The sequence below is a fragment of the Coregonus clupeaformis genome, chromosome 15, assembly GCF_020615455.1.
Source record: "Coregonus clupeaformis isolate EN_2021a chromosome 15, ASM2061545v1, whole genome shotgun sequence".
Classification (NCBI taxonomy): domain Eukaryota; kingdom Metazoa; phylum Chordata; class Actinopteri; order Salmoniformes; family Salmonidae; genus Coregonus; species Coregonus clupeaformis.
The window spans coordinates 38,707,455-38,721,764 of NC_059206.1; the positions used below are offsets into that span (position 1 = coordinate 38,707,455).

At 46.5% G+C, this 14,310-nt stretch overlaps 1 protein-coding gene across 1 annotated transcript in view; it reads left to right on the forward strand.

The window, feature by feature from the left end:
• The window catches only part of LOC121582479 (nuclear pore complex protein Nup214-like), a 73,505-nt gene that overhangs the window by 25,438 nt on the left and 33,757 nt on the right, over positions 1–14,310 (forward strand). Inside the window, 15 exon segments of the mRNA XM_041898293.2 lie at positions 1,116–1,265; positions 1,545–1,703; positions 1,882–1,985; positions 2,088–2,291; positions 2,459–2,544; positions 2,638–2,721; positions 2,829–3,110; positions 3,325–3,492; positions 4,218–4,326; positions 9,350–9,428; positions 10,270–10,342; positions 10,590–10,689; positions 10,823–10,872; positions 11,052–11,662; positions 11,664–12,570. Of these exon segments, the coding sequence (XP_041754227.2) occupies positions 1,116–1,265; positions 1,545–1,703; positions 1,882–1,985; positions 2,088–2,291; positions 2,459–2,544; positions 2,638–2,721; positions 2,829–3,110; positions 3,325–3,492; positions 4,218–4,326; positions 9,350–9,428; positions 10,270–10,342; positions 10,590–10,689; positions 10,823–10,872; positions 11,052–11,662; positions 11,664–12,570 (3,166 nt within the window).

The window sequence follows — 14,310 nt, forward strand, 5'->3', positions numbered from 1 at the left end:
ATCAGCATGACAGATTGATCTCCAGCCTTGTCCTCGTCAACACTCTCACCTGTGTTAATGAGAGAATCACTGACATGATGGCAGCTGGTGCTTTTGTGGCAGGGCTGAAATGCAGTGGAAATGTTTTTTGGGGATTAAGTTCATTTTCATGGCAGAGAGGGACTTTGCAATTAATTGCAATTCATCTGATCACTCTCCATAACATTCTGGAGTATATGCAAATTGCCATCATAAAAACTGAGGCAGCAGACTTTGTGAAAATTAATATTTGTGTCATTCTCAAAACTTTTGACCACGACTGTAGACCGTGTCCATTCCAAGGCACAAAAACACATGAAAACAACAACTCATTACCTTAATGCTTTCTCTGTTAAGTCTAACAAGAGCCTGCTGTAAATAAAGCAGACAACAACAGATGCTCAAAATCAATTCGCTAGGGATATTAGATCCAACGTGGATCCAGGCACAACTGTCCTCACCAGTGTAACGAATGAGACACCAAAATATTCTGGACATTCCTCTCTAACACCTTTTTTCCAGTACTTTGGCTGTTGCATTGCATGCGCTGTCACAACAGCTGTTCGTCACTTGACTATCATTAAGAAAATTCCTTCCTGGATAAGATGATGCTGTGTGAAAATAGCTCAACCGAATGCGCATCCAACAAGTAGTATGCATAATTATTGAAGAACCATGTTCATGACAGTATTGATTTAGGTTTTAAGTATGAAGGTAAGGTGACTCTCGTTTAGAAGCATTCGATTTTGCAGTTGCATAAAGTTCAATGTCTAATTTAACTGATTAATGCTTAATATAGGATAAACGACAACTTACACTGCCGTAATTGCAAGGACCGAAAAGTAATGTTTTATGTCACACGATTTTAGACAAATCCGTCAAGACACCAAACATGAGAAAGAGTTAAACATAGGTTTTCAATCAACTCGCGAATGTTATTGAATTATATCTTAATGTAATGAATTTTTTTTTTAATGGCAGATTATCAACAGCTGTAACAAGTTGTCCAGTGCAGGAAATCCTCACTGGTGCCCTAGTTTATAGAAAGACCTTTATGGTTCATCATGGTAGCTTCATGCTGGTTGTGTTCCTCTCAGATTGCCCACTTTCAGAAGGAGTTGGATGACCTGAAGGCACGTAGCAACAAGGCAGACTTCAGAGTGGGCACCACAGAGGAGATGAGGGAGCTGAGGAAGGAGTCTGAGGACCTCCACGTCTTCACCCTGGAGATCAAAGACACCACTGAGGTACAGTACGGACTTAATTTCATTTGATTAGGTGTTATTATTTCAGAGAAGGCCAGCATGAATATGAATATGAAGCTCTGTGTAGTTGCCATTGTTAATTCATGTACCCAGTTGTCAAATTCAAAGTAAGAAAGTAAACCATTGCTTTCATGTGGCCCATGAACTCACACCCCTTGGTTTTGCCAGCTTTATGACAACAAAATTAGCCATCTCAACTACAGTACAACCACCTAGACCTCATAGGCTCTTACCATGTGTATGTGTGCTTGTTCTCCCCAGTCTCTCCATGGGGACATCAGCACTCTGAAGACCACCATGTTGGAGGGCTTTGCCGGGGCAGAGGACGCCAAAGCCCAGAGTGAGCTCAACAGAGACCGGGGCTACCTGCAGCTGCTCTTCAAGAAACCACTAGACCCACGCAGTGAAGACCAACTCAAGGTAAGCCTCTGGATAGATAAGGGATGGATGGTTGGATGTGTATATGGAACTTCTATCATTCCTCAGGTTGGATGTGGTAGAAATGGAAATAGCAGAACACTATTGAAAAAAAATATCACAGTACAGAATACTTTTTGTTAGACAGTCATTTCCTTTGGGGTTTTCTCCCCATAACCAGGAGATCCGCAGGCTGTACCAGTATGTAAAGTTTGCTGTGGAGGATGTGAGCGACGTGTTGGACCTGGAGTGGGAGAAACATCTGGAGAAGAAGAAGAAACAGAAGTGAGGGAGAATTCTCTTTTACTTCCTATGTCAATTTCCAATTGTCATTGTATGTTTCCTTTCTAACCAGTTCCCTCTGTGGTACTCCTCTGTCTCTCCCAGACACATGATTGTCCCAGAGAGGGAGGCTCTGTTCACAGCCCTGGCCAACAACCTGGACATCATCAACCAGCAGAAACAGAGGCTGGACACAATGGTCAAAGACCTCCATGCCCTGCGCCTCTACAACAAGACTGCAGCCTGGAGCACTCCTGCCCCCAGCCAGCCTGCTGTTACCACCCCCACTGAACAGGGGTATGTACAAAGGTGTATACCTGAAATACAATGGCCATATGTTGCAGCATGAGGATGTGTTTAGAGTCCGTTTGTTTTTTTTATGTCAACATTTTCACTGGGGCATGTGTGTGTTGCAAAGAATTAAGTGTAGTGGTTTAGAAATCAATGATCACATGAATTACCCCTGTGTTTACTAGTTTGGACAATGAGCTGGAGAGTTTGAGGGATGCACTCCTGAAAGCCAGTCTGGAGACCATTCCCAAGAGCACCTCGAAATCTACAGGCAAAATACTTACATTTTCCAACACGTGTCTCACTGTGTTAACTATTGTGCTTGAGTGATGTAAATGTAATATGACTCCTTCAACTTCTGCAGCCAAGATGTCTCCAGTGAAGCAGTCTCAGCTGCGTAACTTCCTCTCCAAGAGGCAGACACCACCAGTCCGCTCCACCGCTCCAGGTATTCCCAACACCAACACACAAATCACAGTGACCAGTGCTGAGCAGTGAGGTATAAGTAATGTGTGGAGTTTACCCCTCCTGAATGTCATCCATCTTTTCCCCCAGCCAACCTGTCCCGCTCGGCCTTCCTCTCTCCCAAATACTACGAGGACTTGGACGATGTGAGCTCCACCTCCTCCCTGTCTCAGGCCCTGGACCCCGACTACTCCCACTACTTTGCAGAGGAAGAGCCCGAGCCTGCCCCCCTCCCCGTGCTCCCCACCTCTATGCCCCGCCACCACACGGTGGTACGCACCCCCTCCATAGCCCCAGGGTTTGGGGCCATCCAGTCCACTCCCTTCAGCAAGGTGCACCAGGGCCTTGGCCTCAGCCCCATCATGAGCCCAGGTAGGAAACTATTGAGTTTATTTTACCTTTATTTAACCAGGTTGGTCAGAGAACAACAGGTAATACAACTTTGCTGTTGTGTAGTAGTATGTTGTTTTTATTGTATGTTTTATCCTCTAGTATCAACCATCAGGACAGAGAGAGCCATATGGCAAAGTGCTGTACTATGTGGTTTTAAGAGAGCTAGTCTGTAGTACAGTATATTCTTCTCTAGTTCCAACCGATAAGATCAACATGGGAGGTGCCGACAGCACGGCACTAGCCACTAAGACGGTGAAGCACGGAGCCCCGCCTACTGAGAAGCCCACACCCGTTCCCCTTCCTGCCCAACAGGCTGCTGCTAAAGCCGCTTTCCTCAGGCAAATGGCCAATCAGAAAACAGGTAGGTGGGGCATGGCCTCAGAGGTTGCAATTAATGGGAAATATATTGTTTTTCTGTCACTGTAACAACATACAACGTTGCCTTGAGACCTAGTATAAAATCTATTGACGTCTTTCATTTTCTGCTCTGCAAAGGACATGGGTTGAGGGATCTGTTTCTGTGTTGTGTGACCATGTTAGGCTATGTTACCTTAGCAGTATAACTTTCTAGTTTTAAAAATGAACAAGCTAGGAAGAAACTTTCATTGTTAATCTCACTACATTTAAAACAGTTTGAAAACACTCATATTAAGAGACGGGTAGAGCTTCTATTCTGCTCACTGTCTGTTGACATTGATATTTACTTTTCAAAGTGATGTTTAGACTCCAGGGGGAGACAAAGACCTCAGGATCAGAGGTGAACTGACAGCCTCGTGACTTTTCTATGCTGAATGATGGTTGACAATAGTTTAATCAATAAATTCAATTATTACATTCAATTATTTAAACAGTACTTTTAAACAATTGAGACTATTCATCTGAATATAGTATGCATCAGTCTGTTGGTAACCCAAAATAACATGACCGGTTTAATTTGAATTGATTTTGAATTCACTTGTTATATTGGGGAACGAAAAAGTTAGATAATTTTTACACACAGAAGTGACAAAATAGGTGCATCTGGTTGTCCCGATGTCAGTTTTAATGACAAATTGTCATTGACGTTTCTTCTCTGTGGTCAACCAGCAGTCAGTGGCTCTCTGACAGAGTCCACCCTGAAGACTGTTCCCCATGTGGTCAACGTTCAGGAGCTCAATGACAAAGGACCGCCCCCGCCTGTCTCCACTGTGATCAGGTAATCCATCATCATCATCAATATTACCATCCCTCTTCATCAGGGCATCACCTGGGGTCTACGTTCAAGAATGCTAGGCACCTTTTCTGATTACAATTCCCAAAACGTAATATTTGTAAGTAGAAAGGACATTTAAATTAAACAAAATATTATGTAGATAAGTGAATACATTTGTTGTCCATCAAAATGGACTGTCATTAGGAACGGGCTGAGTGGTTCTAATCTAATATCACTACAATCTATCTAATATCACGACAATATTACAATAGTTGGCTGATTCCAATCTGACCATTACTGTACAAATAACCTACAGTCCACATAAATACTGTACACAGCAGCTTTCTTGTTTGTTTTTGTTTGTCTAATTTAAAAACGTCTGCTGCAGTGTTAGGGTCTGCTGACAGTGCTGTGGCCCTCAGGGTCTGCCACAGTGACTGTGTCTCTTAAAAAAAAAAGTAAACTCACGGAAATACAAAGTCCCTCTTTGTAGTCTAATAAGCGTAACGTGTATATACTGTATTTGAGTTTGAACCATGCAGGGTCTTCTGATGGCCCAGGCTTTAAAATGAGATTACGCTGAAGGCCAGATTACTCTATGGTGCATGGAGGGAGAGCGGGGTGAACGCTATTTCAGCTTGGCGCGGCACATTTACAATGACTCGCTGATGCATAAAGATACAGCCACACACAAATAAGGTCAATGGAAAGAACAGGGTGAGCGGGTGTGCTGTACACAGTGACCGTACACACGATTTACTGCAATCACAGTACTAGACTGGTGCTGCATGGAGGGGCTATGTGTGTGTGGGGGATGGGCACACACGTGGGCAATGGACCATGTTATAAAATGTGTGTGTGGGAGAGAGAGTGTGTTTGAATGAGTTTACGTCCTGGGGGACGAGGGCCCACTTCAGCACTAGCCTATGCTATTTGTGTGTGTGTGTGTGGGGCGCATACGTCGGTGTACAGTATGTGTGGTTCCCAACGATGCAGAGAGAAATATTAAAAAATATATATAACACAAGGGAAAAAATACACAATAAGTAACGATAACTTGGTTATATACACGGGGTACCAGTACTGAGTCGATGTGCAGGGGTACGAAGTAATTGAGGTAGATATGTACATATACTGTAGGTAGGAATAAAGTTACTAGGCAACAGGCTAGATAATAAACAGTAACAGCAGTGTTAGTGCAAAAACGGTCAATGCAGATAGTCCGGGTAGCTATTTGGTTAACTATTTGACTAACTATGTAGCACTAAATAGTCACTGCCATTGCTGATAAAAGTGCTGTTGATGACAGCTGTGCATGTCATGTGTCAATACCAGTGACTGAAGGGCACCAGGTTGGACAGATGTTGGCAGCAGGTACAGGCTTGTATCCCTGTTCCCATAAAGTGACAGAGGGAGAATCACCATCCCCAATGTCACAGCACAGGCAGACTGGAGGGAGAGGGGACCTTTAATTGGTACCGTCAGCAGTTTCTGTTTTTGTAATAAAGGTTATTGGGGGAAGGGGAAAAGGAAAGTGCATTTTATGCTTAAGTGCAGATAAGAAATAAACGCACATGTTCTACTCTTTGTAGATAATATCTGGTATTTGGGAATTAAATTGTTTGACTGCACTAAATGTCAGTTTATTCAGAGTACCTTCTTGCTTACAAATAGAGTTTTGGATAGTTGTTAGTCTTACATTTGAGTGTGAAATGCACATTACCCATCATCCTTATCTAGGGAGATCATCTTTTTCTCTTAGTCTCACCCTGGTCCCTTATTTTTCACCATGGCATCACACTAAATCACCCATAGCTAATAGTCACCCATAGCAAACGGTCTGATTACTTCTCAGAAGAGTTATATGCAGGAACAGCCATTTACTAATCCCATATTCCCAGCCTTGCCTGTCCTCACTGCAGTAGTGTTGTCATGCCCCAGCCATGGTGTGTAACTGGGGACACAGTATAGATTATCAGAGGCACTGCTGCTGCTGCCAGCCAGATGCCAAGAGCCACTGTGACCTTTCAGTTGGAGTGCCAACTGCCAACATCCGGACGGAGAATTGGATTTGGTGTATGGGGGAAAACACAGCCGCAGCAGTATAGGGTTTTCTCTCACACAACCTCTCTCTCTCCTCTGTCTTCTCTGTCCTCCGCTCTCCCATTCCTTACCTGTCTCTCTCGCTCTCGTTACATCTGTCATCTCATGCCCTTTTACACACACACACACACAACATGACTTACTTAAACATGCCAGTCATGGTCTTTTGAGCAGAACACCTCAAAGCATACAGCCATCTGTAGCATCCTTCCCTATCCTTCCTATTAAGATTTACTTCAATTAATTCATTTCATTTTTTCCGTGGGTGGTCTTTTAATTTCACACTTCAGTGGCTGTGTGATAGAGTTATCGTGTGTTAGCAGCAGGAACATTGCACTGGAGTGGGTGGTCACTGGTGCCTAGCCTGGATGGCAGTTATAAAGCCGGCTGAGTTGTAAACCTAGGCTGATACATGGTAGTGCTAGTAAATGTGTCTGTTGGTGCCAGGTTACTCTGTGTGTGTGTGTGTGTGTGTGTGTGTGTGGCGCGTGTACGTACGTGTGTGTGTGTGTTTGACCTCTAGTACCTAGGAAACAGCAGGCAACAGCAGAGCTCTCTCCCATCTCTCTGAGTTAATGCATGGGTAAGGCCTGCAACTTTGATGGAGAGACACTGAATAATTGACAGTGTGTGTGTGGCTGACCCAAGGCGGTAGGTCTACACTGCACAGGGGGAGTGGTCAACACACAGGTGCCGTTCACCAAACGGACATGTTTGTAACTATGGAAACGTTGTAGCACAGAAAAACCTTGGCCCTCTTCAGAAACAACTCCTAGCCCCCGCATTTGCAGATCTGAAAGAATAAGATGGGTATAAGCAAAATGGAGGAAGTTCCAATAAAACCAATTGAAATGTTTGGTGGATCCATCAACATTTCACTTACACCTTTCCAATTCCTGCAATGTGTGGAGCTCTGTTGTGTCTGGTGTTTGAGTAGTTCTAAAATGTATACCTTGCTTCACTGTTTGTTGACTAGTACTACTATAATGTAGGCTACTACAGTTCCTGCACGGTACTGGCTGATAGGGAGAACCTGCACTACCTTTATCTCCCTGGAGGGGGCCCTGTTGTCAATGGGATTTCAGTGGTCGTTCTTGGCCTGACTTGGGCATGCTTTAGTAAGTGCGGGCTCAAGATGACAGCATTGGTACCTCACAGTTCAAACTCATCAACATTTGATTAAACCTGTCAGAGGATCAGCCGTTACTTTACACTACACATCCTCCTCTGTCTGCTAACTCACTGGCCTTAGCGGCTTACATCTATAGCGGATGATCTAGGATCTGTAGCGCTTCCCATTAGCCTTTTGATCACCTCTTATCTATCAAGCCTGTTCAGTGTGCCTGTTTCTTGTTTTATTTAGTGCTTAGGCCGTTTCTTCCACACACACATTCCAATTGTGTGTGTGTGTATTGATCGATGCGGGCTGCCCAGGGCCCCACGGTGATGTGGTGCTCATACTGATGCAGCACTGAGACGGCCGTGAGGAGAGTTGCTGATGAGCAGAGTGATCATCCCCAGCTCTGCCACCTGCTCTGTGCCCCCTCAACCCGAACTAGCCATTCTCTCTCACACACACATACACACACACTCAACAAGGCCCACCAGACACACACCCACATTGAAAGAACCACTAAACACACACTTAACCCAAATATTATGCATCTATACACATACATACTCAGCACCACTACCTACCTCATATGAAACACACACTCACTTTACCAAACACACACCTTAGTCTCCACTAGAGAGAAGATACGCTATGTCCCAGGCTTATGTACAGCAGTTCTCTGATGTGGAGTCATAGCTTATTGGAGGTGAGTCCATCGCAAGAGACGAGAGCCATCAGCCCTGGTTTGTGTATGTGGGCCTCAGCCGAGAGAAATAGACTCCAGCTAGATGGCTTTATCAGGTCACTGCCTCCATCGCATCTGATTCACTGCCGGCAGAGGCTAGCAATCTGAGTGCATCTCTCCATCTCTGTCTCGCCATCCCCCACAGCACTCACTGCCCCAATCTCCCTCTCTTTTATCACCCCTCTCTTGTTTTTCTCTCTCACAAACAGCTCCCTCTCTGTCCTGTCTCTGTCTCCCTCCCTCCTCATCTTTAGTTCTCCCATGCCTCTCTCCCAATCGGTCACTGTCTGCCATGCTTTTTTTCCTTCTCTCTCTCTGCCCTCTCCCAATATCTTTGCCTCCCTATCTCACCATCTCTCGTTCTCTAACCCTCTGCCCTTTCCCCCGTTCTCCCCCTGTGTCTCTGAGATGATGTAGTTGATAGTCCTCCCTCTCCTCTCTTACTCTCTGCTTGGCCTCGCTCCACTATTGTGATGCGGTTGAATATTTTGGCAGGACTCTCCCTGGGGCCATTTTCCAAATTAGTCCTGCTCACAATAACGAGTCCACCACAGCCAGACAGTCTGATAGGGAGCTTATTTTAGAGATGTGCTCCCCAGCCAGTCAGTCACTCAGACACAACACTGGGCCTGTATTGTGTCCATCCACGCCAGTATGGTTTTGGTTCAGTTGTCTATAGTCTGTCTATGGCGTTTTGTTTTCGGTGTTCTATTCACTACTGTAGGTATTGTGCATGGCCCTGGCTTATGTCTGGGATGAGACTATCCTTGGATTATGCAGCGTGTTTGCAGATGGGCCAGTAAATTATAGGCTGATGCAAAGCGCTGATGCACACACTCACACACCACAATTAATCACCTGTAGTGTGAATGGCTATCACCCCTCAGTTGTAAATATATGCCTGTCTCCTCATCGCTGACTTGCATTCATTAACTTTCGGAAAGCAATTCCTGATGAGATGGAGTGGAGGAGATGATGAATTAGGCTATATTTGAAATGTGATGTATGGTTTGAATCTAACTCGTTGCGCACAGTTATTTTATTTCTCTTTCTCCCTCTCTCAGCTCCTCAGTCCCAGCCCCGGTCGGTCAGGTTGTTCAGCAGGTTTTGGCTACAGTGGCCAACACCAACCAGGCCAAACGAGTGAGTATCAGCAGCCCCATCTGGCATCCTCCCAACTGTCCTATGAACTGCATCACGCTCCATACCTTTAAGCCAGCTGTCTGGGGATTACTAGCCAGAGGCCTCATTTTTCCCTGCGCTAAGAAAGTCAAGTTAAAACGTCACCAACTTGCAGTCGGAACCAACTGAACACGTGTGCAAGAGTTATTCAGCTACAACCGGAGTCAAATGGAAGTTCAATAGAAAGTTGTTTATTCATAAATACTAAGGCGTTTCATCTGTGCGCTATCATTGGCTGAATATCTCTCCTACACCCCATCTCTAAGAACTCAGCAACTCTGTGTAGTTCCTGGAGTTCCAGTGTAGTTGGCTGACCGCTGGGCTGCGTTGTTATGGGTTAGAGTGCACAGGGCTGTGAAATGCCCCAGGTTCCTCCCATGTCCCAGCAGGGGAGTGATACAAGTGGCGACTGGGTGGGAACTGATTCATACAGGGGAACTCTCACACACATCACACCCCAGTCCGAACCAGGTTCAAGTTTATGGGATGACCCAAGCACTCATGACACATAGCCTACACACACCGATACACTCACAGAGAAAACACAGAATATATTAACACTAAAACACTGTTTTGTGATAAACAGAATCCAAAGTCTGAGTAGTGAGATTAACTAAATTACATTTTGCTTTGACTTATGATAAACATGAATGTTGATTTTTGGGTTCTCTAAAACAACATGGATTTTTCGTTTTTGGGGGGTGTTTTTCGCCTTATCTTCACCCTCTTACTTTGTTAGTAGTTATTTTTTAAGCCTTGGCAAAGAGAGACGTTTAAACTGTCCTGTTGTTTTTCTTCTCAGAATTCTACTCAAGGCGTACTGAAGGTGTCCGCTGAGAGTGTCCGCTCAGCTTCCCCCCAGGGTTTTGTGTTTGGTAAGTACACACTGTAAAGATGAGATGTTTTAGATGCTCATCACATCAAAACACGCTGGAAAACACCTTCCACCTAGAGTTGATGTATTTTTCCCAGGGTTTTTAAATACTAGAAATGTACAAATTATCTGGGTGAACCATTCATACATTACATCCATTTGATTAGCTCTTAGTATAAAAAGGTGTATTAGAACCCAATTATCATGCTTCATTTAATGCCATCTCCTCCTCTCCCTCTCTATCCCAGGCGGACCCTCTAAAGCGGATGCCCCAGTCTCCCTGGCCCTCTCCAGCTCAGCCCCGTCACTGGGGGAGCAGAGCAGCAAAGCCTTCTCCTTCACCACAGCGTGAGTCTCTGTAGTCAGGGGTCAAAGAGGGAAACTTCATATCAGACCTTGACTAGAAAACAGGGAAGTTGAATAAAAGAAATAGACCAATGGCTGACTGTGTTTTCTCATACTATATGATGCTTTTGGACAGGTCTGCCGGGGGCTTCAGTTTCTGCTCTGTGTCCCAAGGAGCTCCACCAGGTACCTCTCTCGCTCATGTACAGCCATATATGCCACACATCATTTTTATTCGACAGTAATGTCCGTGCTATAGTTAGTTGAATGCTATATCAATGAAGTAATTATTAGTAAATCCATTAGTCGAAAGCGTTTTAATGTCTGGCGTAGTTTGTAAAGCTGCTGTCCATTTCTCTCCCCAGTAAAGGACGTGAGTAAATTCTCCTTCAGCAGCACTGGCAAGATGATGTTCGGCTCCTCTGCCGGGGAGGAACCCTTCTCCTTCACCCCCAAATCCACCTCCCCCGCCCTGGGGGCCAACGGCTCCCCCACCCCTCTTCCCAGCATGTCAGGCGAGCCTGTGAGGCCCACCTCCATCACCCCCACCCTCAGAGTGGAGCCCCAGGCCCCCAAGGTGGTAGGAGGAGAGACCCTGGGGAGTTTCTCAGGTCTACGCGTGGGCCAGGGGGACGAAGAAAAGCCCTCAGCGGCCACGTTTAGCTTTGGGCAGCCGGACAACGGAGGGGGGCTAGGGTTAGCCACGGGGGCAGCCCAGTTTAGTTTTGGGTCGGCCCTCCAGCAAGGGAAGCTAGCCGAGGCTGCGTTTGGCGAGGCGGATTCTACCCTGACAGACTTATCCAAGGCTGCATTTAAGCCTCCCGAACCAGCCGCCATGTCTGTCACTAAGCCTGTGTTCTCCACATCAGCAGCCACCTCCTTCAGCAGCCTCCTAGCGGCACCCCTGTCTTCCCCCTCAACCACCCTGGAGAAGGAGCCCCCCAAAACCCCCACCCCCCCCGGCAGACCCCACTCCACCCCCAGAGCCTGCTTCCTCACAGCCTAGCCCCTCCGTCAGCCCCCCTATCGTTGAACCTGAGGTTACTACATCCCCAGAGCCCTCAGTTACCCCTACCATCCATGAAAAATCCCCAACGCCCCCAGCTCCCACCTCCGCCTCTACCACCTCTTTCCCCCCTGCCTCCACACCAGCCCAGGCAGCCCCAAGCACCACCCCAGAGCCTGTCCGTGAGACCACGCCTGCCCCTGAGGCCTCACCACCCGCAATCACCCCCACCCCGGAGGCCCCACCACCAGCCTACCCGGCCCCCAGCTCAGACAAACCTGGCTCCATCTTCACTCAGCCACCAGCCGTCACCGCAGTTAGCACCACTGTAGCCATCACCAGTCTCACCCCGGTCATCAACACTGCTGCCCCCGCCACCACCACCCCTACCAACTCCAACTCCATATTCGGGCAGCCCGCTCCAGCCCCAGCGGCTGCTGGTGGCTTTGGTTCCACCGGCTTCAGTGCTTCCCCTGCTGCAGGCGCAGCAGCTGGCTTCGGGAAACCCATATTCGGACAGACAGGCGGGTTCGGCCAGCCTGCTGCTAATGCAGCCAGTGGCTTCGGTTTTGGCCAGTCTGCATTCGGGGCCAGCCCGGGATTTGGACAACCCGCAGCTGCCTCCCCTGCTGCAGTTGCCAGTACCACTGCTAGTGGAGGTGGTCTGTTTGGAGCCCCCAGTGTCAGCAATGCAAGCAGCTTTTCCTTTGGCACTCCCAGCGCAAGTACGGCCAGCAGTACGTGCACGGGCCTGTTTGGGCAGCCGAGTGCTACCCCGGCCTTCGGGCAGCAGAGTGCTGGGTTTGGACAAGGCTCTGTGTTTGGAAGCAACACCACCACTACATCCTCCACTGGTTTCAGCTTTGGACAGCCTGCAGGTGAGTGTGTGTGTGTAACACGTGTGTGTGAAAATCCACTAATACGAAGTAGCTTTTTGGCCTCCGCATTCCATATCACAAAACTGGGAACTGGTTCAACCCTAGAATTCATCACCAATGTAATGTATTTTCTGTTCAAATATTTTTTATTGAACACACACAAGAATGGTGTATAGGTATGAAAGACATGTGTACAGTTCTTATCTAAACATAAGAGAACAGACATGAACAACAAGACCCAGAGTTCTGGACACAAAACAAATATTACAAAACACGACATACAGAACAGGGACAGGTAGAAAGAAAAAGGGTAGATGTAACCCCCCACTTATACCCCCCCTTTATCCCCCCTATTCCACCCTATTCCCCTCCCGACTGCTCGAGTGTCGGGGCCAGCACACGCTGCCCAAAGGTAGATTACAATATGAACAATTGAGAGTGCGTTAAAAGTACAAATTCACAGCACCGACTGGTCCAGGTAAGAGAGGAAAGGCTGCCAGATTTGATCAAATGTTGATAATTTATTGTTCAGAATATATCTAATTCTTTCTAAGTGTACAGTTTTTGCCAATTCCAATGTAATGTATTTTCTAAGTGGCAGACAGCTCAGGTACGTGTCTTGTTGGAACATCTTCCCTCCCTTGGACAACACCATGACACTGTGAGGTTGTTTTAAGCCAGTCTAGTATTTACACAGATGGCCTCTCAAGCTGCCAATCTATCTCTCTGACTGGATTTACAATCTACTTAGGAATCAGACAATACCTTGAATGCTTAAGGATTGGATTACCAGATTCTAGTTGATTTTGACAAATACTCTCCAAATTTCATATTTAGGACTATAAGACTGCTATCATTTTAGCCATGGTATGTTCACCTACACAAACACAGCATAGGTAGGGAAAGAAGCAATCCTTGACACATGATAACAATCATGACGATCCATAATAAATACAAATAGGGACTCAGTAAACTACTATGTTGGAGGAAGTTGGCACTAAACACTGGTCTAGGGTCAGTTTTGTTTCACCTGGTACGGATGTGGTTAGGGTTGGGGATGGTGGTTAGCTGATTCCTGATCTTTACGTATAGGGGCAAGTTTGTTCTACCTTGACGGTATAACCCCCCGTATGATAAGGTGTTCAGGCTACATGTTACCAAATATTGCAAAACTGCAAATTACACTACCACCATAATGACGATGACATAAACCAAGGCCTTGTAATGTGTTTTGAAGAGATTATATACTGAACCATTTTAATTAAGCAGAAGTGGGCCGTCAAAGTGTGGGTTTGACTGCTAGGGAATGTAACCCAGGTCAGAGGTTAGTGTGTCCCAGACGGCCCAGCAGCTGGTTGGCCTCTCTGGGTTACTGGAGTCAGTCAGATGGAGGGGGTGGGAGTGATGGGATATGTGGGGTGGCTTTGGGTTAGAGACGGTTGGGTGGGTAAAAGGAGAGGGTGTGAACTGTGAATGTTGTCGGTGGTGTAGGCTAAGGATTGTCAGTGGGTGAGAAAATCGGGGTGTTGCCCCATTCCCAGGGATTCTCTGAATTCTCCCCCGTGCCAACAGGCTGGGTTGGCCGCAGGGAGAGACAGCTGATCTGTATGTGGTACAACTCAGCAGTTTTAGGACCAAGTTCACTGTGTCTGTCCTATGGCTAAGTGTTCCCACCCAGATAGGCTAATTCTGTTTTACCACAGTGTCAGTGTATCTGTCTGTCCATAGGTCTGCACTGCA